Below are 23,804 nucleotides of genomic sequence, written 5' to 3'. Positions count from 1 at the left end.
GTCTAAAGCCTTGAAACATCATCTCGATTTTGCCATGACTTTAGATTGAATCAAGCATCGATTCCTCGAAAAAAAAATCAAAATGGTAACATACGTTTCTCAGAAATCAAAGAAAGAATAACCCTCTTTGCATTACAGCTAAATGATTAAGTTTTAACTCAGTGCCCTCAGCTAGCCGGCAACAGAAACTTGATGATATAATGACAAAGGCAGCAAAAAACTTGGTTTATCGGAAATGAATACTACAACCTGAATTTACTACTTTTGTCATCATAAAGGAATGTTATATCATGATCAAGTCCTCACACCTATAGATGATATGTTGTAGGAGATTCTTCTTGCAAATGAATTTCTAGAGAAATAACATCTGGAGGCATTTGATCAGGAAAAACAGCAGAAACAAATGAAATATTAGTCCTCACACACATCAATGCCCATGTTATCTGAATCTAATGAAGCTATAGAGTTGCTGGGGGTAATTTAAAAGCAAAACACATGTAGAATGAGCTGCTGAGCTCATCAAAGTGTAAGTTACTACTGAAGTTAGCAAAAGAAATGAAAATAATATCAAGCGAATTCACTGCTTCCGCACAAAATTGTGGGAGCCTCTAGAAAGGACTTGGATCATGTCTCCATGAAAGCTGCTGAGTAATATAAAAAGGCGAGATGTTAAGACAGCGGATACAATAGAGTTCACTGGAATCTTCCACTAACAAAGTGGACAAGCCAGGAAGCTGTAGGGCAAGAGTATTAAGTGAAAACCATAGCTAAATAAAACTGTGTAGCAATCTAATACAACATCTTCCTATTACAGTTTGCATGTACAAGGTCTTGAGTTCGTGTAGAATCAAGTATAAGCAAAGAATCAGTAAACTCCATTAATGAGAATCAACTTTACATCTACATTATTGATCTGATTACAAAGGTGAGAAAGAGAGAGTTGAGAGAGATTGTTCAGAGAGAGAGATATAAGAGTAATGTGCTAGACTAGTCTTTTATACAAACTAAAACAGAATCTGTTATGATAAGCTACTTTAGTTATGATAAGTTGACCATGTGATAAGCAGATTGTAAACAGCTATAGTGCAATAGTCCCCCCTCAGATTGAATGTGGTTGAACGACATTCAATCTGGAAAGAAGTTTCCAATGAGCTTGTCGACCAACCATCGGCTAACTGAAGAGAAGTAGGGATATAGGAAGGCTTAATCAGTTGAGCTTGAACTTGTTCCCTGACAAAATGACAATCTAAAGCAAAATGTTTGGTCTTCGGATGAAAAACGGGATCTGCTGCAATATCCAGTGCTGCTTGGTTATCTGTGTGAATGACAATAGGTAGTTTTTGAGGAATCTGTAATTCTGAGAGTAAAAGGTTCAGCCAAGATAATTCACACGCAGTATCTGCAATGGCACGCGGCTCGGCTTCTGCAGTAGAACGAGACACCACCTTTTGTTTGGATGAATGCCAGATGACCAAAGAAGAGCCAAACATCAAGCACATGCCTGTCACACTCTTGAGCATACCAGTTGAATCTAAATTTGAACCCCAATCGCTATCACAATAAGCCTCTAATTTGAGACTGGAGTCAGCTGAATAGAAAAGACCTTGAAAAGGAGTTCCTTTGAGATAACGGAGTACTCTCTGTACGGCTAGCATACGTGGTACACGAGGTGCCTGAAGAAATTGACTAAGATGATGTACCACATAGGCAGTATCTGGTCGTGATACAGTCAAATACAATAGTTTACCAACAAACTTTCGATAAACAGAGGGGTCATCAAGCAAATCTCCATCAAAAGGAGAAAGTTTGACATTACTGTCAACAGGCAAGGAGAGTGGTTTGGAATCTTCAAGACCTGCTTCAAGAAGAAGATCATAAACGAATTTATGCTGATGCAAATAGAGACCTTGATCTGTACGATGTATCTCGAGGCCAAGATAGTACTTGGCTAAGCCTAAATCTTTTATGGTGAATGTAGAATGGAGAACAGATTTGACATGAGTAATGAAAGAATTATCAGTTCCAGTTAAAAGTATGTCGTCTACATAAACCAGAGCAGTGACAAAAATATCCGAGTCTTTGTGAATGAATAAGGAATAGTCAGCAATACTCTGTGTAAAACCAAGTTCCAGCAATACAGAAGCCAATTTTTCAAACCACACTCGAGAAGCTTGTTTCAAACCGTAAATTGATTTGATCAATTTACAAACATAATCTGTACCATGTAAAGGATGGCCTGGAGGAATGGCCATGTACACTTCTTTAGTTAAATTGCCATGTAAAAAGGCATTATTTATGTCAAGCTGATGAATATCCCATTTCTTAACAGCAGCTAAAGCCAAAAGGGTGCGCACAGTGGCCATTTTGGCAACAGGGGAGAAAGTGTGATGATAATCCTGTCCTTCAATTTGTGTATAGCCTTTTGCTACCAAACGGGCTTTAAACTTATCAATTGAACCATCTGCCAGGTATTTAACACGATATACCCATTTACATCCGACTAATTTCTTGCCAGGAGGAAGTTTAACAACAGACCAAGTGTTGTTGGTTTGTAAGGCTAACAATTCTTTATCCATAGCCTCTATCCAACGTTGGTCTTTAATGGCTTGATTATATGATAATGGTTCAGGAATAGCTGTACATGGACTCACAGAACAGGCAAAAATAGAAGCTGGTGGAGAATAATGAGAAAAGTTAAATTTCTCATTGTTGATAGGACATGCCAGAAGTACAGAGTTGGAAGAATTATATTGTTTGGTTGGAATAACATAATCCTTCATCCAACTAGGTTTAATTTTGGGTCTAAGAGACATACGTGTAGGAACTGAAGTTGGTTGTAAAGAAATTATAGAATCTGAAAATGAAGGGGGAATATGGTCTGATGAAGTCACAGAGTCAGAAGGCGTATTAAGTGAAGAATTTGAAGTATTCTGATTAAAATTTGTGTTATCAGTCAAATCATCTAAAGGACTATTGGCAGCAAAATCTGAATCATCAGAAAATGTGGAAGTTGGAATAGTGAATATTGAAGGAGTGGAAAGCAAAGGAGAATGAGCATAAGGAAAATTATTTTTCATAAAAAACCACATGTCTGGAAACATGAAACTGGTGTTTAACAGGATCAAAAAGTTTGTAGCCTTTTTGCGTCATCGAATAACCAAGAAAAACAGTATTAATTGAGTGACATGCTGTTTGGTTGGTAACAAAATGGTCCAAAGGCCTCTAGTACAATCATCCACAATTGTCAGAAAATATTTACAACCATTATAAGTGGGAGTCCTGTAAGCACCCCACAAATCACAGTGTACAAGTTCAAAAGGAACTGTTGCTTGAGACAAACTCACAGAGAAAGGGAGTTTACATTGTTTGGCTAAAGGAAAAGTATTACAGGGCAAGAGATGAGAAAAACTAGATTTAGACAAGTCTATATCAGCAATCTGAGAAAGAACCTTAGTAGAAATGTGCCCTAATCTTCTATGCCAAAGAGATGAAAGCGGTAATGAAACAGCAGTATGACTGAGATGGAAATAGGAGTATTGAACAACTGGTAAAGTCCTCCCGTAAGTTTACCAAGAACCAATCCCTTCTTCTGGTATTGGTCCTGCACATAGCATTCATCAGTTGTAAAATGAACAGATGATTTCAACTGAGAAGATAACTGACTGACTGAAAGAAGATTGAAGTGGAAAGAAGGAATATGGAGTACATGTGTTAGAGAAATAGACAAAGGATAAAAGTGAACAGATCCAATGTGAGTGACATTGGCACTTTCACCATTAGAAAAATTTACAGTTAAAGGGTTTGGTAACAAACTAATATCATGCATGGCATTTAGTTGGCAGCACATATGATTAGTAGCACCGGTGTCTATTATCCAAGAATCATTGGAAATCTGAGAAGATAGAGAATATATGGTACCTGCAATGTGAGTAGCCATACTGTATTGTGGCTGTGATACAGTAGAAGATGTGCCAGGATAAGGAGAAGAGACTGGCGAAGGTCCCTTGTTTATGCACTGCATTAGGGTAGTAAGTTGAGTTTGCAGTTCCTCCATTCTGGTGGATAATTGTGCATTTTCAGAAGTAGCTTGAGAGTGAACAGCAGCATTAGCCTGAGCAGTAATGGCCTGAGTAGGTTTAGAAAACCTTGAATGTGCAGGTCTTCTTTTGCCTTTGTTATTTGGATGATAAGGATGATCCACAGGGTAACCAATCAACTTATAGCATCTATCCTTTGAATGTCCTTTGATATGGCAGTGTGCACACTCTTGAACAGGATGGGATTCTCTGTCACTAAAACGATTTGGAATATAGGAAGAAGTTGATGAAGTAGGCTTTGGCATGTTGACCATTAAAGCAACAGGTGAACTGCTAGAATAGTGTTGGACTTGTCTTTGCTTTTCTTCTTGTTTGAGTAGCATGAATGCCTGATTTACTGTAGGCCATGGAGACATCATGAGTAATTGCCCTCTTGCAGCAGTATAACTAGAGTGTAGTCCCATGAGAAATTGAATTAGCCTGGTTTTTTCAAGTTGATTTTCCCAATCCTTGACAGCACCACAAGAACACTTAATTATAGGTTCCAAAGCCTTGATCTCGTCCCAAAAACCTTTCAGTTTATGAAAGTAAAACTCAATGGAATCATTTCCTTGTTCCAGTTTGAACAGATCACGCTGAGTTTCATAAAACTTGTGGCCACTTACAGCAGAGAAACGTTCATTCAATTCATGCCAAACAACATATGCACTATCCATGTAGTTCATGATGTTACTAATGTCATCAGAAACAGTATTGAGAATCCAAGTTATAACCATATCGTTCACTCGCTTCCAATGAGCAAACAGAGGTGATGATTCAGCAGGAGGAGAAAAGTTCCCATTAACAATAACAAGCTTGTTCTTGGCAGAAAGTGCAATTTGTAAAGAACGTTTCCAGGAAGCAAAGTTTTCGGAACCAGTCAATTTCTTGGAAATCAAGATCATGCCAGGTTGATCGTTATTGTGAAGATATAAAGGATGAGTATTATTATCAATTGTTTGCGGATATGTGTGCGTATTTTCATGATTTTCTGGTGAAGAATCTGTGTTTGTGTGTGTGTTTGTTGCAGAACGACTTTGATTTGGAGTAGTCATGTTTGTTAACAGTGCATTGGCATAAGATCGAGTAGAATTGTGAGACATTCAAGAGAGATTCTCAAATAGAAAAGAAAATTGATGAATAGATGCTTGAAAAAGCAGAAAAACAAAGAGAAAACAGGTAGAATATGATGATGAAACAAACAACACAAACAATCAAACACGTTGCGATCATGATTGCAATTCAATCATTACTAGTTCACGATCACGATTACTTGAAAAAGCAGAAAAACAAAGAGAAAACAGGTAGAATATGATGATGAAACAAACAACACAAACAATCAAACACGTTGCGATCATGATTGCAATTCAATCATTACTAGTTCACGATCACGATTACTTGAAAAAGCAGAAAAACAAAGAGAAAACAGGTAGAATATGATGATGAAACAAACAACACAAACAATCAAACACGTTGCGATCATGATTGCAATTCAATCATTACTAGTTCACGATCACGATTACGATGCAATGAAACAATCACTTGTATGTAACGATCAATCAACAAGTTGCAGAGATACAAAAAACGATGAAGATTATCGAAAGTAGAAGCAGAACAATGGAAGCTTACTGGTTGTTCAAGAAAGTGGCAAAAATGATGAAGATGCGGAAAATATGCATGGAAGCTTACTGGTTGTTCAAGAAAGTGGCAAAAATGATGAAGATGCGGAAAATATGCTCTGATACCATCTTAAGTTCGTGTAGAATCAAGTATAAGCAAAGAATCAGTAAACTCCATTAATGAAAATCAACTTTACATCTACATTATTGATCTGATTACAAAGGTGAGAAAGAGAGAGTTGAGAGAGATTGTTCAGAGAGAGAGAGATAAGAGTAATGTGCTAGACTAGTCTTTTATACAAACTAAAACAGAATCTGTTATGATAATCTGTTATGATAAGCTCCTTTAGTTATGATAAGTTGACCATGTGATAAGCAGATTGTAAACAGCTATAGTGCAATTCAAGGCCATATTGTATGGTTCACTTTCCATTAGTCTCAAGGAATTAAACTTTTATCCCAATGACAAATATACACATTAAAAGATCAAGTACAAATGACGTCTATAAAATTAATACTACTTAACTCCAAACTTGAATTAGTTCAAACAGGTCCGTACATGTACAATTTAATCCTCACCTTTTTGAAATAGTTCAGTCAAGTACATAAATTCGAGAAGCAATGTCTTGAACCAACCAATCAAAACCTTCTAAGAGACCCATCCCAGTGTAAGCACTACATCCCACAATTCTCCAGTGTCTGGTTTTATCCAAGGCTTCCAGGTTAAGAACCTGATTTGATTAAGAAACAAATATTCAATAAGAGCATCTCCAATAGAGGTTGCTAACAAAGTTGTCAAATCATGACAAATCATTAAATATATTATTTTTTAATTGTCTCTCACATCCATGTCACTCTTGGCAACATTTATTAAAATTTTGCTTCAATAGTTAAGCAACTTTTAAGGTTGCCCATGTGGTCCCTCTATATTAATTTTATATTTAGTTCAATATAAAAGTGGGTTGAGTAATATACACTTTAAATGTTTTTTATGACTTTTTGCTAATTTAGGAAGTTGTCAAAGGGTTGCCAAGTTTTGGCAACCTTGGTAGGCAACCTTTTGGCAACCTCCCAATTCCAATAGGTAGGCAACCAAGGGTGTCATGCCACATAAGCTTGGCAACCCCTACTGGAGATGCTCTAATAAGCAAATATTAGCCTACCACTGGCAGAACTAATAGTACGCAAATTTGTATCCTCTCTTGGTGCAGATAGCGGATTTTTAAAAAGTGTGGAAAGCATTTTACAGTGAACGGAGGATGCAATTATTTTATTATCGACTGAAGTCTGAAGTTTGACAAGTTTCTTTATCCCTTCCCATCCCCGTCCCTCCCTCCCTCCATCAAAAAAAACCTAATTAATAATATCAATAAGATAGTGAGAACTAAGGATTACAGATTAAAAATTATATTAATAAAAAACTAGTTGATAACCCGTACGAAGCACGGGCCCGAGATTAAAAATTCAAATTAGTATTTGTAGAGAATTGAACCTCATAACCCGTGCGAAATACGGATTTCAAATTAAAGTATTAATATAAAATATTAAATTGGGACTTGTAAAGAATTTAAACTGATAGAATTTATTTAAAAAATGCTATTAAATTAATAATTTAATAGAAATCGAACCGAGAATCCATCTGCAGCCAATAGTTATTTTACTTGTTATAGAAATCTAACAGGTTAACTTTATAACTAATAGGATTCTTTTGTGAAATGAATTGTCCAATTATCATATGAACCAAACAACTTTGTTATTTTAGTTAATTTAATATTACTTGATAATTATCTTTTTCAATAAAATTTATTTAATATTAATTAATTATTGATAAAAATCAATTTTCAATTAAAAGTAAATAAATGTGATTTTACTTAATTTAATATTATTTAATAAAATTTAAATACAACTCATAAATTCAACGGTATTAAAAAAATTGACTTAAAGGTAAATAGACGTTGAGATAGACACTACCAAATACAATCGTTAAACCAATGATTTTCAGTATAAAAATAAATAAATATCCATAATATCATATATTATTACTTAATTATTATTAAAAAAATATTTTCCAATTTAGAAGTAAATCGACGCTTGGATGTACACTAACTAATAGAAAACAAATTTCTATAGAGAATAGAATCGTGTTAATAGTTGGTAAGTTGGGATTTAATAATATAAAATTTTAAAATAGTTATATAGTTATCTTGTGAGTACCAAAATTTGGTATTTTGGTACGTGTTCTAATAAAACATGGTATATAAAGTCATTGATCTCAACAAACTGATCTGTCATCATCATAAAACAAAACTTTAAAAAAAAACTTCAAGCCTGAAAAGTAAGTTCTAGCTCATGATTGTACTCCAATATGCAGGAAACTGAAATATATAACAAACTTAATTAAACCTTACATGCTTTAACTACAAATTAAATCACTAAGGTGCAACAATCATTGATGTACAAATGCAAGTGTGCAACTAGAACCGCATCTTCATAATATATACGAAAGCAAAAAAAAAATATCACGTTCTTTTATACTTTTGTCAAGTCACTTATTTAACAATGTATAAATGTAATTTCTTTTGGCATAAATATTCATTAATCAGTGCAAACAAAACATGATAATTTGAAATGGTAAGGGATGTCAACCTCTGTAGGTAATCAACAAAAATATCTCACTTACTTTAGCTATCTCATCTGGGGAAAGAGCACCTTGTATGTCTTGCTTATTTGCCAAAATTAGTAGTGACGACCCTGATAGCCTCTGTTATAAAGATAAAAAGCAAAACTATGTATTAAAAAGTAAAAAAAAAAATCAAGTAGCTGGAAAGTTTAAACCTTTATGTCACTGCTGAGAAATAAGTATGAATGCTGAAGTCTGGAATCCAGTCATTGACAAAATGTTCAGATATGCATTGTGCATGTGTATACAAAGCAATTCATAGTGATCCTTTGGACTGAGGATTAATGGGGTAACATGCACTGCACTTCTTAATTAATAACTTAACATCCTCCATAATAGTACCATTTAAAAACTTGTTACCTGAACTTATATGAATGTGTCCAACAAAGATATTAGTCCAAGTGTTGGGCTCGGCAACATTTTGAAAACTTTACATATCTTTGTCCAAGCGTCCACATCCATGTGACATGTGAGTATTGAGAACATGACACGGACCACATGACACGGACACTCGAGGCAAAATGAAAATTCTGGGTAACAGAGCTTAAAAACGAAATATCCCATTCATTCCAAATCACTTGATCCGGTTTTACTTTTATTTCAGAATTGACACATTTTCTTATATGTTCAGTTAACAAGTCAATATAGCAGAGTGCCTACAATGCACTAGCAACCAGATTTTATTCTATTTTTCAAAATCAACCAGATATTTAGTTCTTCTAGTAATTATAGAAAAACTAATGGAGTAACATCAATCATGAGTTTGAGAATGACGCATTTATATTGGGCAAGGGAGAGCGTATAAAGTCACTGAAAAGAAAGCGAATGATAATGGCCACTACTACACTAGCAACAAGTTATACCACAACCCTTATTCCCGCCAACATCGACAACAAGCAAGAACTCACAAAGTTCTGAAATTCATACTTCTAAATTATCAAGTAAGCTCAAAATCAAGGCATACCTCTTCCTTTAACAAATTATCAAGTTCAAATTTACAATCATCCAGTCGTCTAAGATCCGAACTATCAACAACCCAGACCAACCCATCCGTCTGCTCGAAATAATTCCTCCAATAAGACCTTATAGTCTTCTGCCCCCCAACATCCCATATATTAAGCACATACCTACAAACACCAAACCAAGTCAAAAAAAACTACCTACATTACAAAATCACAACAATGCGCACCACGTGTTCGATAAAATGTCTAAGAGAAAAAAAAACAACATACTTGTTGTAAGTAATAGTCTTGATATTGAAGCCAAGAGTAGGGCTAATAATACTTGTGTCTTCACCATTAAGCTTCAAAACAATCGTCGTCTTTCCTGAATTATCTAGTCCTCTGCATTACAAACACAATTTGATTATAAATATATACACACATATACACACAATAGAGCAATTGGGTTAAGGACTTACACCATGAGTATACGCATTTCCTTCTCTTTTTTCTTGATCTTGCGAATAATACTGAGAAGTCCCATTTTGGATACGTAGATCTCCTGATTGAGAGATTAAATAACCCAGTGAGCTTATACAACAATGGTTCTGATTGCTCGTCAAAAGGACAGAATGGGTTTGACTCGATCGCTTTAAGCTAGACGGGTCGGGTTATTTTATATACTGTAAGAAACAAGTGTAAGTGTACTTCACAGAATCGCGAAGGCGAGATTAATCAGGTAATCGGAATTTAATAGAAATGATTAATTGGGTTATTGATAGGAATTAATTTAATATTATTTTTATTTGTAAATAATAATATATATAATTATTTTATTATTTTGATTATATACATATATAATTTTTTAAAATATTTATACAAATAAATTAAAATTATGAAATATTATTAAAGTAAATATAATTTTTAAAATCTGACTCATGAATTGAGATCAATTTCAGATGAAAAATTAAAAAAGTTTATTATTTAATCATTCAAAATAGTAAATAAGTATACAAGATTATTATAGTTCTTAAATCTTTTACAAATTTATATCTTTTTTAATTTTTTTTATTTTTCAAAATATTTTTTCAAACTTTTACCAATGAGACCGATTTTTAACCGATTAACCCAATTTTTGATCCAAATTTTACTTGATCGGTTCGATTTTCTACCGAACACAATTAATTATCGATTAATCCCGATTAATCAATGACTTTTAGAACACTGCTTTTAATGCGGTTTTACATCTTTCCTTTGTTTTTTTTGCTAAGCAAATATTTCCTTAATTTTAATTGTAAAAAAATATTTTTACATCGGTTTTAAATCTTTCGTTAATTTTAATCAATACAAATTTTTCTTGAATTTTTTTTTTTGTTAAAATTTGTACACAATTTGCACATCTATAATCCGCATCTTAATTGGTACATGAAAATAAACAGCGACAAGATATGCGTACTCAGTTAATGAGAACGAAATCTAACTAATCTAAATTTTTAATCTTGAAAACCCGCTCTTCATAATTTATCCTAGCTATACGCCTATACGTATATGTGAAAAAGACGTCTGATGAACCTCCCAAACTCTAAAATCAAGACATGTTAAAATGTCCAGGTTGATTAAGAAAACTTCTCTCCCCTCCCGAAATTAAGTTCACATATCTAGACAGAAACGTAGGCGAATCTATTGCAGCTATGAATAGAAAAAAGAAAATTAGCCTTGGACAAATGAGCACTTCTCCTTCAACAATGCAATGTATATATTATACATGACAACAAAATTTCTTTCCAAAATCCAGCTACACAGCTGGGAAAAGGTCCCCCGCTGCACATTGGCCACTGGCGTACATACATGTATCAGCTCCGCAACTTTTTAAGAAGGATCATATTTAATTGAGCCTGGGTGCTTTTAGAGAGTAGATTCTCCTCACAAAACCTTTCCCAACATGACCAACAGCCTTCAGTTCGTCAATTAGGTCTTGTTCTTCCTTGCTAGCATCTCGTCCACGTTTCTGCAAACAATAAACCATTATTGCATACAATGGTTTCGAGTCTCATGACAAGATAGTTACTTCAAAAAACATTAGATACCTTCAAACCCTCTTGCTTCCATGTAATGCCAATTGCATCACCTCCCAAGGAATCATACCACACCTTAAAGGTATCGGGGAACCTCCTCTGAATATATAGTTTATGATAATTAGAGTAGTGAATAAATATATGAGTAATGCTTTGACCATGTCCAACATAACAAACAGCGGCCTTGTTTTTCATATATAAAGATAGAATTTGTGGAATTAAAGGCTCATAGCTCATAATGCAACAGCTAAGATATTTTGTGAGATATCTTTACTTTAGAAAAACACAGGCAGATTCAACAATAGTCTAAAAGTAAGTTAAAAGTATATCAGTATCTACCTCCATATCTTCAATCAAACACCTTGATGGATCAAAATCTACCATCAACTTTCTTTGGAGTTCTTCTGTGTTCATTTTCAGATCCCCGGAAGAGAAAAGCGGTTGAAATAATTTACTTTCTTGAGCTTGGACCACCAGTTTCCCTGTGCATAGTAGGGCATTACAAATTATAAAGCTAGCAGTATTGCATTAAAGTTAGCGAGCTAAAGGATTAAAACTTCAAATCAAACCAATACCTTGATTGAGTTCAGATGGGAAAAGAAGGCGCTCAGGGTAAGGCAATTTGTCCCTATGTAGCAGAATAACCGCATCATAGTTGTTCAAAGGAGTACGTAAAATGCACTGAAAGAAGCGAAACTAATTAATAAATATTTATAGAAAAAACAAATTGATGGGTAAACAAACATAAATCAGAAACCATGGGTAAATTTGCAATATTTTACTCATTCACCTCCCATCCATAAGAATCAAGCTGATCCTGCAATATTAACTTGGTCAACAGATTTGAACTGCTTCTTGCATATGCTTCCAGTCTTCTGAGCTCCTTTTGCCAAAAATAATAGTTTAATATCAAAGCAATAAATGTAAAACGCTCTCTGTGTTCTTTTAAATATAAATCTACGTCACTTGGTAGATCTACAAATTTGAGCACTTTTTCATTTCACTTGTCCAAAACATGAATAAAAGAAAACTGTAGCATGGTAAATGGCAAATAAAGAAATACTGTAAAGAGAGAAAGGGAAAAAACATTCCGAACATAAATAATAAGATTAGCCACATGTGCTGATGTGCAGCTGGACAACACTTACCGCGGAGCTCGGTGATGATGTGCTCCACGCTTCAGAGAACTTATCATAGGTTGTTGCCAAAAACATGGCAGAACGTGTACTTCTAGTTTCTTCTCCAGATGTGTCTCTACTTGAATTGAAGTTCTCCTATCCAATGAAGTACATATCCCATTTTCATTATACATATTGTAGCACCACTATTTGTCATATACAATATAAATAAAAAATTGTGACTGTAAAGAGTTAACAATTCTTCAATTCACTGAACTTACATTTATCTCCTTTTTATCATCTGGTTTAAAATCACCATTTATATCAACAATTAAAGGAGAAAAGGTCCAGTCATACTCCGAGAGTAAACGCAGAAATCTGCTAACCAAGTTGATATGCAAATGAAAAAAGGAATATATCAAATGAAACTATTGATGGAACAGAAGCCGAAGCTTATAGATTAAAAAAACAGCAAGTATACATTAAATCTGACAGAATATAAGTTTTTCAGAGTAGAGTAACAGTAGCTTTCAGGATTGAATATTGAGTGCATACAAATATAAACATTGTGCAATTTATTTAGTAGATTTAACCAATACATTTTCGGTTCTGGGAGAGTTTCAAACAGTACAGTTCCTATTAATTATGGGAATTGGTCAGCTTAACATGATAACCAAACTTGGTCTACTAAAAGGTCCTGAATAGGATCCCAACAAATATTCTCACGAATTACGATCAATTTGGACACCTCTGATAATTGTTTCCTAGTAATTACAATGATCTACTGTTATTCGTATTAAGGTTTTGACTGAGTGGGATTGTTATGATTCTCCAACACTCTAATGTTTTGCAAGAGCTGGTTATCCAACTAACTTACCCGGATTGCTGCTTCGAGCTTCATATATTCTAACTGTGAACTGGTCGATAGTCATATTCAAACTGCTGAAAAGTCAACCTATACAGTACAACATTTGACACCTAGAAAGAATAACATAATATTTTTTTCGTGAATATCGACATAACACTAAGAAAATTATACACACACGCATAAATATATATATATATGTGTGTATATTGCGAATTCCACGAAATTATAAGCTTGTATATAATAATAGTTTAAACATGGTATAAAATTGATAGCCCATGGATTTGCAGTGGTGCAGACCTCAATCCCATTCCAAGCCGTGTAAAGTTTCTTACCCTGTCTATGCCCTGTATCCATTTTTCCAGAGAGGCATACCAATACCACATCCATATCCCAACTTTTGATCCATTCTCAAGTCCTTTGATAAGTATACTAACCAAAAACAGAAGTGCTAAGCTCGGGCTTTAACTAATTGTCATTCTCCTTTGGATCTTACCCAAACTCAGCTTCTTCTCCAAGCTTCTTTGAAGTATATTACACTAATTTAGAGTATGTTCTCAATTACTTTTGTCTAATCTCGTGATAATCAGTACCTCTTAAGGTTCTCCAAAGAAGACAAGCTGGCCGACTCTACATGCATTCAGCCACCGGCGAAAATAACCCCTCACACCATTGGTTGCTTGTTTGGAGTCACCAACCCCCATATAATAAAGTGTACTGACAAGTGACAAGAGAGCATTCTCTAGACCCGTCTCAATTATGAAGGCACGGGAACTGCCACCAGCAAAAGCGTCACAAAACCCCAACACCAATGATATGAAGAGAAGGTAAACAGAAAGGTTCTAGAGTCTCCACAATCATCATAAAACAATCCTACAGGCATAGCCTAGCCGATATCCCTCTACACTCGGTAATAAGAGGTCGAAAGTTCAAGCCTCGGTGGAGGCATGTGTACACAAGTGTTTAAATTTTTGTGAATATAAAATATATATATAGAACTCAATTTTGACCAACTCTAATAAACACTACACGTATTATACTAGATATACAAGGAGAGGAAATAAAAACTTTAAGTTGACCAAGAAATTGCATACAAAAATTTAATAAGCAGAAGCAACACCAAACTCAACCTTAAAAATCCAGTGATCCGTGAACATGGAACAGAATACGGAAGAGGATTGGTAAATAGATATGCAGCTAGTAGCTCAATTGCCTCATCTGCTAAAACAGCCGAAAAGAGATGTGCAGCAACCCAGCGCTTAGCAAGCCTTTTCAAACATAAAACAGAATATGTAGGGTTAGGGACAGCAGAGGGAGAGACGGGGAGAAGTAGAGAAAGGGCGGAGGTAAGCAATTGCTTACCGTACAACAGGCTGATAAATTGGATGCCGGCCCCGTAAACCGTTAATCATGCTAGAGTGCTGGCTGAGAAGAAAAAGCTTCCTATCCGTGGAAGAGATCCTATTGGCTTGATCAATTCTGGCTGCAATAGAAGAGTCAGATAACTGGAATACTTTAAATGGTAAAATCTGAACATATCAAGGACCAGAGGAAAGTCCTACACTGTCTGTTCAACAAGTTCAGGCCTTTCTGATGCAAAATTTTCAGACGGAATGCGTATCCCGAAAAGAGAACATCCACGTCATCCTCAGTAGCAGTGACTCTCATGTCACGCTTATTTTCGAGACTGTTACAGAAGAAGAGTCAGAAAGAGGAAAAAGATACTCACTAGCATAGAAGCGACCATGACCCACCTCTGTCCGATTTTCAGAAGAAAAGCAGATTTGGTCTTTTCAATAGCAACATCATCTACTGGCCAATTTCCAGAACCTTCCAACTGCACCATATCGAAAAATTATTAACAAAAAAAATTACCATTATCAGATTAAGTATATTGACAGTTACCTGGATAAGAACTTCCAGTGGTTGTATACAAGTTGAACTGAACTTTATCCTTTTCCTATCAACATAACTTTCAGAAGCTAATGGGTGAGGTTGCCGGGCGCAGACAGATGTGCACCTGAAAGCTGCATAAAATAATTGGCATCAAATCTTGCATCAACATTAATTCAATAATCCAAAAAAAAATAATTAGAAAATACTAACCTAAAATTTGCAATTCATTTTTTCCATAATTATCTCTTTAATTTTTTACTTCACATTAACCTCTAATTTTATTAATTGACTAATTTATGGCGTGTGAGAAATACGAACTATGTTTTCAGTACCGTTTGAATATCTGAATCACTTACATATATTTCACAGGAAAATAATTAAATAAAATCAAAGGACAAACAGGTAATACACATAGCTTGAACTTCGAAACAAATTTAATGAATCATCAACAACTATGCAAACAAACAAGTCGTAAAGGTTCTACAATGAGTCTCAATTAAAAGTGCAGGGATCTCTAAACATTTTCCATAGAACACCCGATCCTGATTACAGAACCCCCGACGCATCTCACACCAAATTGAAACACGAAACTGATAATAAGAAATAAAATGTAGTCCAAGGACCAAAAAACACGCATGCAACTATTACCGAATTCAAATCTAGAAACTGAGAAGCTCTACAAATTATATAAGGATACGTCTAATTAAATTAAAACCAGAAATATAAAAGCTCTGATACAAGTGATGCAATACAAGTGATGCGTAAGTGCAAAACACATTATATCAGCTCCAATATGCATTTATGGCCTTGATTATGAGCTTACTTGTTCATAGCGAAAAGCATTTTCTTCCTGTAGTCAATTTACAAAAACTTGGTAGTGGTGTCAACAGTGTACGTAAAATATGTGTTCTCGCTTCCAAGTAAACCAAATCAAAAAAATGTGAGTTGAATAATCTGGCTTCTATATATCCCCCGACAATCATCTCGATTTTATAGTCTTATAGATATTAGGGAAGATCATTTCTCAAAATTTATGTGCACAAAAACTTTACAGTCTATACTCGGTCCTTGAAATTATTGTGCACAACACAAACTGTGGGTCTTGATAAAAAGATATAAGATGCAAATTGTCCCATAAATTTGCATATTTAACAAAAAAAAAGTACCTGGGTCAAGAGGCTGCACACTAGATATCGTTAAAGGAATGTCATTGAGCTCACGTAAGTGCTTTGAAAGTTTGTTAAATGCTTCGAGCAAATGTCCATTATAACATGTTGGATCTGATATTGAATCAGTATAAATGTTAAGCTATTCTTTTCTAAAGAAGATCAAATATAAATAAATAAAACCAAGAAAGGAGATATGGTACATGTAAAAAATAGATGAAGAAGAAGAAGATATGGTTGTATAAAGGCAGCATGCTACCTTCATGTCCCAGTACCAAAGAAAAATCAAGCTGATCCACAATGTAAGTGATATTTTCTTTTAACAGGGAAAGATGCTTCATCAAAATATACTCCGAAATCCATTTCATAACAAGATGTAATCCGGACGGCTTGCATTCCCAAGCTAATAAAATCATTAGGAAAATTAATCATAGTAATACAAAATTTGGAAGCAATTAAAGCCTTTTAATGACTCACCAGCACATTGTCTGATTCCGCTATCTTTAAAACTTCGAAGTTCTGACTTTTCTCCCCAAAATCTATCGAACTTTTGAACCTAAGGTGTTGCTAATAATATCAGTACATCAATCTTGGCCTATAAATTCTTAATTTGAACAATTTATGGAAACAATACCTCCTCTTTGTTTTCATAATTGGGACCCTTGACGACCATATTAAAAGCTTCATCTTTATTTAGTAAAATTCCAATTCTCAATGCCTCTCTATCAAAGATTGATAAACCCTATAATGAAAGATAATTAGACCAGTATAAATGAAACACAAAGCTATAAATTGAAAGGTTAGGCTTCACAGCTTGTTCCCATACATCTTCAAAATTGAACTCTGATGCCGTATTTCTCCAGATAACACGCACCAACTTCGCTCTTTCTCCTAATGCTTCTTGCATTAACGAATGTATCTTATGCTCAAAAGTTCGCCAACACTCATTATCCAGAGCATATCCAGATGCATAAACTTGCAAATTTCCTTTCAAGTTTAATCTAAAGAGCACGAATGTCAGAGAAAAGAAATACCAAAATGGTGGTGCAAGAACCCCATATATCGTAAAAGTTGTCCACAAAATAAATTTTCAGTAATTATATCAGCTGTGCAATCTACATAGAATAGAGGCGTTTCTTCAGCAGAATTGATTCTATCACATAAGATCCTTGAGCTATAATTTAAGCATTACTAGCAGATAATGGGTTCTTCGATATCAAAGTTGTCACTTATACCCACGTAATTATAAAATTTAGAAGAATAGAGAATAATTGAAGATTTGAAGTAGGATGTTGAAAAAACTTTTCAACAAAGTTGATGAATCTACCTAGAAATATTAAGTAAATTACCAAAAAGGTTCAAAAGCGAGAAAGGGAATATATTTAGCTTCATAACTTATATCCAATCAAACTCAAATACAGATTTGAATAACAAGACAGCATAATTATTATATATACACTAAATGCTTTTCTCAACACCTTAAGGTTTTGGGAGTGTTGGTGATCTAACATTATTAAATCAAAGTTATGTTTAGGATTCTTGAATTCAAACCCTCATACCCCAACACTCCCACAATTTAATATGGGTCCCGTTCTTGTCACTTTTTAGTGGCCTTGTTATTGCAATCCACGCTATAACAACTGTTCAGACACAGCAAGCATAACAACTCTACTACGTACCTAATGCAGTGATCAAACTTAACAGCAAAGTCAATGCTGGTAATAAACAATTCATCAAATCCACCATCTCTGCATTTATCAATGCAATTTCGTGCCAGAGAAGCCTCAGCTTGAAGCTGCAAATATTAAATTGTTTCAATACAACATTCAGGAAAACTAATGTAGCAAGCGAAGGATCGAGTAACAAAAAAAAAAGAAATTGAGTACAAGGAGATAGCGGAAACTAAAATGTCGAATTTTTTGTAACGTAAGTACCTCTTGCAATCCACTTTTTGACAATCTGAATGCAACATTAAATTGAGAGGAATGGCATAGGACTGCTGGAAATAACTGCAAATATATCTCCTTTTCCTGTATAGCATTGATGATTATGAGTAATGTAACAAGCTAAAAAAAATTAAAAGCTACTTAAACCAAGTCTAATATTTTAAGGGTATACGGTTCTTTTTTACGGTATCTGTATGTAACAATAGGTAAACAATCACTCATTTATACAAGCAAAAACTTGGTGGTTTCATCACAGTTGTAAAGGCAATGGCCTATGAACAGGGAACTTATAACAGGTAAAATAAGCATTAACTCCTGCCCAGGTCTGATATGGGTTTCTCTCCAATTCGCTACATTTAACAAATCAAAATTCATAATGATAATTAACAGGCTAAAAATTTAGTTCACCGCCCATTTATCCAAAAGAAAGGGCAAGAAAATATTCATAAATGTATATAATTTGCATCCTAAAGTTATAGGTTGTATCGAATCAAACCTCCTCCGTTGAGATATTGTTTTCTCCCTTGTGCTTAAAAAATATACCCTTTTTCCATACACCTGAATTGGCTGCATGAAAATTTCACGACATAGTTAAGACTTGAAAGGCAACAGTTTTTTACATTTGTTGTAAATGCTTTAATAAGGATTAAGGATTTCTCATAAGAAGCTTAGCATAGAATAAAAAAACTAGGGTAAAGAAATCACGCAAGAAACATTTTTGCAATTGCTACATAGTCTGAACCCTTGGTACTAGTTAATTACTGCAGATTACCTTATTAGATTACATATATCAACAACTTTAAGGACAGATAAAATATTCACCGACACTTGCGGTATATTTTACAGCCACTAGCAAAAATTGACAAATGTACTTGTTGAAGCACTTTTATTCTTTTAACAGAATCCTAAACTTATGACTCGAGGCATACAACTTATAACTCGAGGCATACGAGCCGAAAGTGTTACGTTTTCAAAAAAATGTAAATCCATGCTCCTTAATTCAAGTAGATATGAAAGTTAAAGTACCTCAGGGAAGACATTAAGTTTGACATATAGCAGTATCTCATCCAGTAGCATACTTAATTGTCAATGCTCTCACAATTTATCACAGCGTGAAGCAAAACATTCATAATCATGACTAAAAGTAAATATTTGCATGTCAGACGAATATTACATGACAGAAAAAAGAGAAAAAAAAACTCTAAACTATTAATGAACTCTGCAAAAAGTAGCAATGCACTACATACCAATGAAATCCAATGTATGGCGACATATCTGAATTGTGTTCATTGACTTGCTGACACGATTTTTACCAGAAACTGTTGCAAGATATGCCATTATAGTGGATAACAGGTACCCACTTAGGCAATCATGAGAATATATAGAACTTCTCTGCCGTGCCCAGACCTGCACCATCATAGCAAAATGTCAGAAGCTAAACACAGACACTGTTATGAGCAATAGGCAGATAATCAGGGTTTAAGATTGAAGAACATACTTTTAACAAAATAAGGGCCTCGCCTAATTCCTTCCATTCAAGAAATATACTGCTGATAAATTTTGCATTCTCTTCCAACACCATATCCTCTAAAATACTGCTATTGTACATAGGTGTAGCATCAGCAGCTAATACAAATTACAAAAAATCCATATCAGTGCAAGGCATCATAAGAAATACTAATAAGCTTACAAAAGTAGCTAAAAATACAGAAAAGTTACCTTGATCTAATGCGCGGATATTATTGCGCTGCATGTTAAGCTTAGAAATGTTAAAGAGGGATGTTGCGGTGGGAATTAGCCTTATCGAAGTCAATGGAGTTTCACCAAATTTCTCAGCTACAAACCCAATATTAACATTTATACATAATTCTAGCAAGGAAAATTGACAGGTAGGATGAAATAACAAAATGCAATACAAGAGAACAATGTTCCAGTTTAATGTTTTACCTGGATACAAAACAAGTACAGGTTTTCGAGCCTCATTCTGAAAGGCGGACATTTCGACCTTTTGAAATGATGAAGAGCGCTTCAGATATTTTTTTATCACACATAGATATAGGAACCTTTTGGCATGGTATCGATAATTCAAGTAGTCTTTCTCATGGAAACATTCCTAGAAGAGAAGGATAAAGTATGAGAGATAAAGACGGTACATAGTCAACAAAATTCAAAAATTCTTTTTTAAATATACCACTGCCTTATAAAGTTTGTAATTGTTATTATACTTATTCATTAGACGGGCCAATACTTTATGGCTGGTTTCTGATGAGAGAAAAAGCACCTTGTAGATTACAAGTCGATCATTCATGGATGCTATTTATTGCAATATTGATTGTAGGTCTACAAAAAGCTTTGTCATCGACTCATTGTGGCACCCAGAAATAAACCAGAAACTCCAAGAACTAAGGGTACTATTTACCTTGTCAATGTCGCAACTTGATTCATATTCAACTAACCTATCTACGTATCTAAAAAATCCACAAACTCTATGCACATTTGACATGTGTTTTGTTCTGGTTTCCCAACTACACATAGGAGCTAGCCACCAAAAACCCCACACCTCTTGCGAGGTTCAGACACTAGGTGATTCTTATAGTCATCTTTAAAATACATAACCATGTGTATGCTCCTCTATTCACCTTACCCAGTCCTTTACTGCTGAAGACTTCTTTATTTGGAGTTCTACAACCTCCTTTAATAATCATTATTCTTCCTTAATTCCTAACCCTTCGACGGCAAGCTCATTTTACAATCTAAATCAAAAATGTCAATTCGTGACCCTCAAGATATATATTTAATATAAAGAATCGTAAGCAACCCTTTCCCTCTACCTTGAAGCCCTCTACGCTTGCACAATGCGGGTGCACATAGCCACACACAGAAACCTTTATGTGTACACAGTTAGCTCAAAATTTTATGAGCACATAAGCTGCCAGTCAACAACAACAATGAAATAGTCTTACTAGTCGAGGAATTTCATACTTTAAGGCATATATAGAGAGTTAGTCACACTCAAGGGAGAATCAAGATTCAAAAACAGATTCTATCAAACAAAATATATACATAACATAGAGTAACTGTGCATTCACATTTTAATTTTTATTGATTCATTTTTTTTAATCCACGGTTCAATGATTAATTAACTTCAGCAAATATTTACAAAACATTTCAAAAATTCTGAGCAAAATTCTAAAACAAATTCTAAAATATGTGTGTACAAACATTCACAAGCAGACCGTCAGCAATGTAGTTGCTGTAAGCAGATATAGCATGCGAGAATATTTAGAAATTTTTTTTCATCGATTAATCTCTCCTTCCTTAGTTCTGTTTTTAAGTCTAGAACATTGCCCTGAATACATATACTAATCACATACACGAAGAAAACAAAATGATACCTTAGGCAATTGAATGAAAACATCGACATTGGCATCAGGCCTAGCAATGCACTGATACGAATAACTGCCAGCAACTTGTACAGATTTCGGCTTCTTAAACTTAAAATTGACTTTATCAGCACGAATATCTTTCACAAAACCTGGTGCCAGGTCAGCAGTAACCTACAAAATCAATTCAAACAAAAATGTATAACAATATAAACAGCACTAACAATACAACAACAATAACGTTTCTAGGGTTTAAGCAGGGTTTAAGAAAATAAATACCTGTACATCGTCAGGAATTTTATCAATTACTTTTCGGATAGAGGAAACGACGTCGTTGACGTGTTTAGTAGTGGCCGGAGAGTAATTAAACTTAACCTCCTTTAAAAGCTCTTGCACTTTCAAGTTCATAGAGTCTGGAAAAGCTTCTTTAGCCATTTTTAATGTGTCTTTATAAATTTAAATATTTCTAAACACTTGTAATGGTTAAGACGAAGCAGGAGAGAGAAAATTAGGGCACGAAATTTAAAAAAAAACACACTTAGGAGCGATTTTCTAATTTTTCGGAGCAAAGAGCGGCCAGTGAGTAGAGGTCGAGCGACGGAGAAGCTTAGAATGTGTGTTTCCTAATCGGGCCTTGTTTTCTTTTTGTAATGGGCTTGTCATATGGATGGCCTGCTCGCAACAGGCCTCGGCTCTACTTTTTTTTGGTTGTTGAAGTGATTTAAATTCAACAATGTCCGCTTTAAGAAATCGGTTAATTCGAATATAATAGGGTTGATAAGAGCAAGAAATTTTGAACTGAATCTGTTTTTCATAAGAAAATTTATTTATTGTCATATAAAAGAAGATTCGTCATGTTTTGTGCCTGCAAATAATTTAGTTAAGGTAGTTTAAAATTAAGTATATTTTGGGGTCAATTATTTTAAGGATTCTGTTCTCTAGCAATCATGTGTCAGGAAAAAATTAACGAACACACTTTCCTAGCCGTTTGATCAATGGTCGTTGGATCGTAATGATTAAAAAAAATTACTCGTTCTGTGGCGTATAATATCCGCAAAAAAGATGGCTTCCGCGGATATTAAGCGCAGAAGGCCTGTACTTGCAGTTTAAAACCCTGAACGATCATAATTTCATTTTTGTGCGACTTTTGTCAAATTGGAGAGTAATTTGGAGGATTTATTACTTGTGTTCATCCTTACTCTCTAATTTTTATTCGGTAAGCTAAAATTCTTACTTTTTTCTTGTTTTCATTATGGATAAGACGTTTGCTATATTTGAAGGTAGAAAAGTTTTGAAAAGAAATGATAAATTTGTTAATAATGTTGTAAATAATGAAGTTGATAATATTAGTGGTAGTTACTTGCGTAATGATAATGTAGATTATGTGAATCTTGTTGATGATTGTGATGAAGATATTTTTGTTAGTGAAGATATATTTGAAAATGAAATTTTGCATGAGAGTAGTGAGTTTATGCATGATATTAGTGACTAGTGAGTAGAGCTGGCCAAATGGGCGGGTTTGAACCGCTCATTCGGGACCGGTTCGTACCGAAACCGTAAAAAATTCGGACCGAACCGGGCCGGTTCAAACCCGCACAGCTCGGTAATTCAGGTGAACCGAACACGAATACCAATTTTAGAACCCGGGACCGCACGAGCCCGCACGAGCCCGCACGAGCCGCACGACAAGCCAGCCCGCACAGCCCGAGCCGGCCCGCACAACATCTTCTTTCTTCTTTCATTCTGAGAATTTATCAAACACTTGGTGCTCATAGTTGAACTTGACAACAAATCTCTGTAACTTCCATCTTCCTCCAATTCACTAAATCCACAGTACACTAAATCTACCAGGTATATAAGCTACAACTAATTCATTTATGATTTTCTACTATGGATACAGTAAAACAACTAAATCTACTGGAAACGAGCTAAGTGCAACTAGAATTCACTTAACAGTCACTTCAACAACTTCAGAAATCACAAATCTAGATCAAACAGCAAGGAAATAGAGTACTTGAACTGTTTTAGTAATTATCTCC

The 23,804-nt window shown here is 34.6% G+C and overlaps 2 protein-coding genes across 2 annotated transcripts; both read right to left on the bottom strand.

Moving 5' to 3' along the window:
• Nucleotides 1-6,091: 6,091 nt before the first annotated feature.
• On the bottom strand, nucleotides 6,092-10,002 carry LOC141717822 (ADP-ribosylation factor-like protein 2). Its single transcript, XM_074520028.1, has 5 exons — nucleotides 9,796-10,002; nucleotides 9,608-9,718; nucleotides 9,340-9,502; nucleotides 8,376-8,456; nucleotides 6,092-6,426 (listed from the first exon to the last, which is right to left on the bottom strand). The coding sequence occupies exons 1-5, from the start codon at nucleotides 9,858-9,860 to the stop codon at nucleotides 6,289-6,291; spliced, it is 558 nt and encodes a 185-aa protein (XP_074376129.1). The 5' UTR covers nucleotides 9,861-10,002; the 3' UTR covers nucleotides 6,092-6,288.
• A 910-nt stretch (nucleotides 10,003-10,912) lies between these two features.
• Nucleotides 10,913-22,395, bottom strand: LOC141717821 (uncharacterized). The gene is made up of 26 exons (XM_074520026.1): nucleotides 22,045-22,395; nucleotides 21,778-21,939; nucleotides 20,330-20,495; nucleotides 20,102-20,218; nucleotides 19,881-20,008; nucleotides 19,630-19,789; nucleotides 18,879-18,949; nucleotides 18,371-18,466; nucleotides 18,116-18,231; nucleotides 17,263-17,437; nucleotides 17,071-17,178; nucleotides 16,914-16,992; nucleotides 16,696-16,839; nucleotides 16,437-16,550; nucleotides 15,280-15,401; nucleotides 15,129-15,211; nucleotides 14,937-15,061; nucleotides 14,737-14,857; nucleotides 14,505-14,642; nucleotides 12,791-12,887; nucleotides 12,540-12,665; nucleotides 12,182-12,274; nucleotides 11,967-12,072; nucleotides 11,731-11,873; nucleotides 11,404-11,490; nucleotides 10,913-11,324 (listed from the first exon to the last, which is right to left on the bottom strand). Exons 1-26 carry the CDS (start codon nucleotides 22,198-22,200, stop codon nucleotides 11,202-11,204), a joined length of 3,156 nt encoding a protein of 1,051 aa, XP_074376127.1. The 5' UTR covers nucleotides 22,201-22,395; the 3' UTR covers nucleotides 10,913-11,201.
• Nucleotides 22,396-23,804: the final 1,409 nt, after the last annotated feature.

The sequence above is a fragment of the Apium graveolens genome, chromosome 4, assembly GCF_009905375.1.
Source record: "Apium graveolens cultivar Ventura chromosome 4, ASM990537v1, whole genome shotgun sequence".
Lineage (NCBI taxonomy): Eukaryota > Viridiplantae > Streptophyta > Magnoliopsida > Apiales > Apiaceae > Apium > Apium graveolens.
The sequence above is the reverse complement of the archived record's forward strand: the minus strand, read 5'-3'. Positions and strand labels throughout refer to the sequence as shown.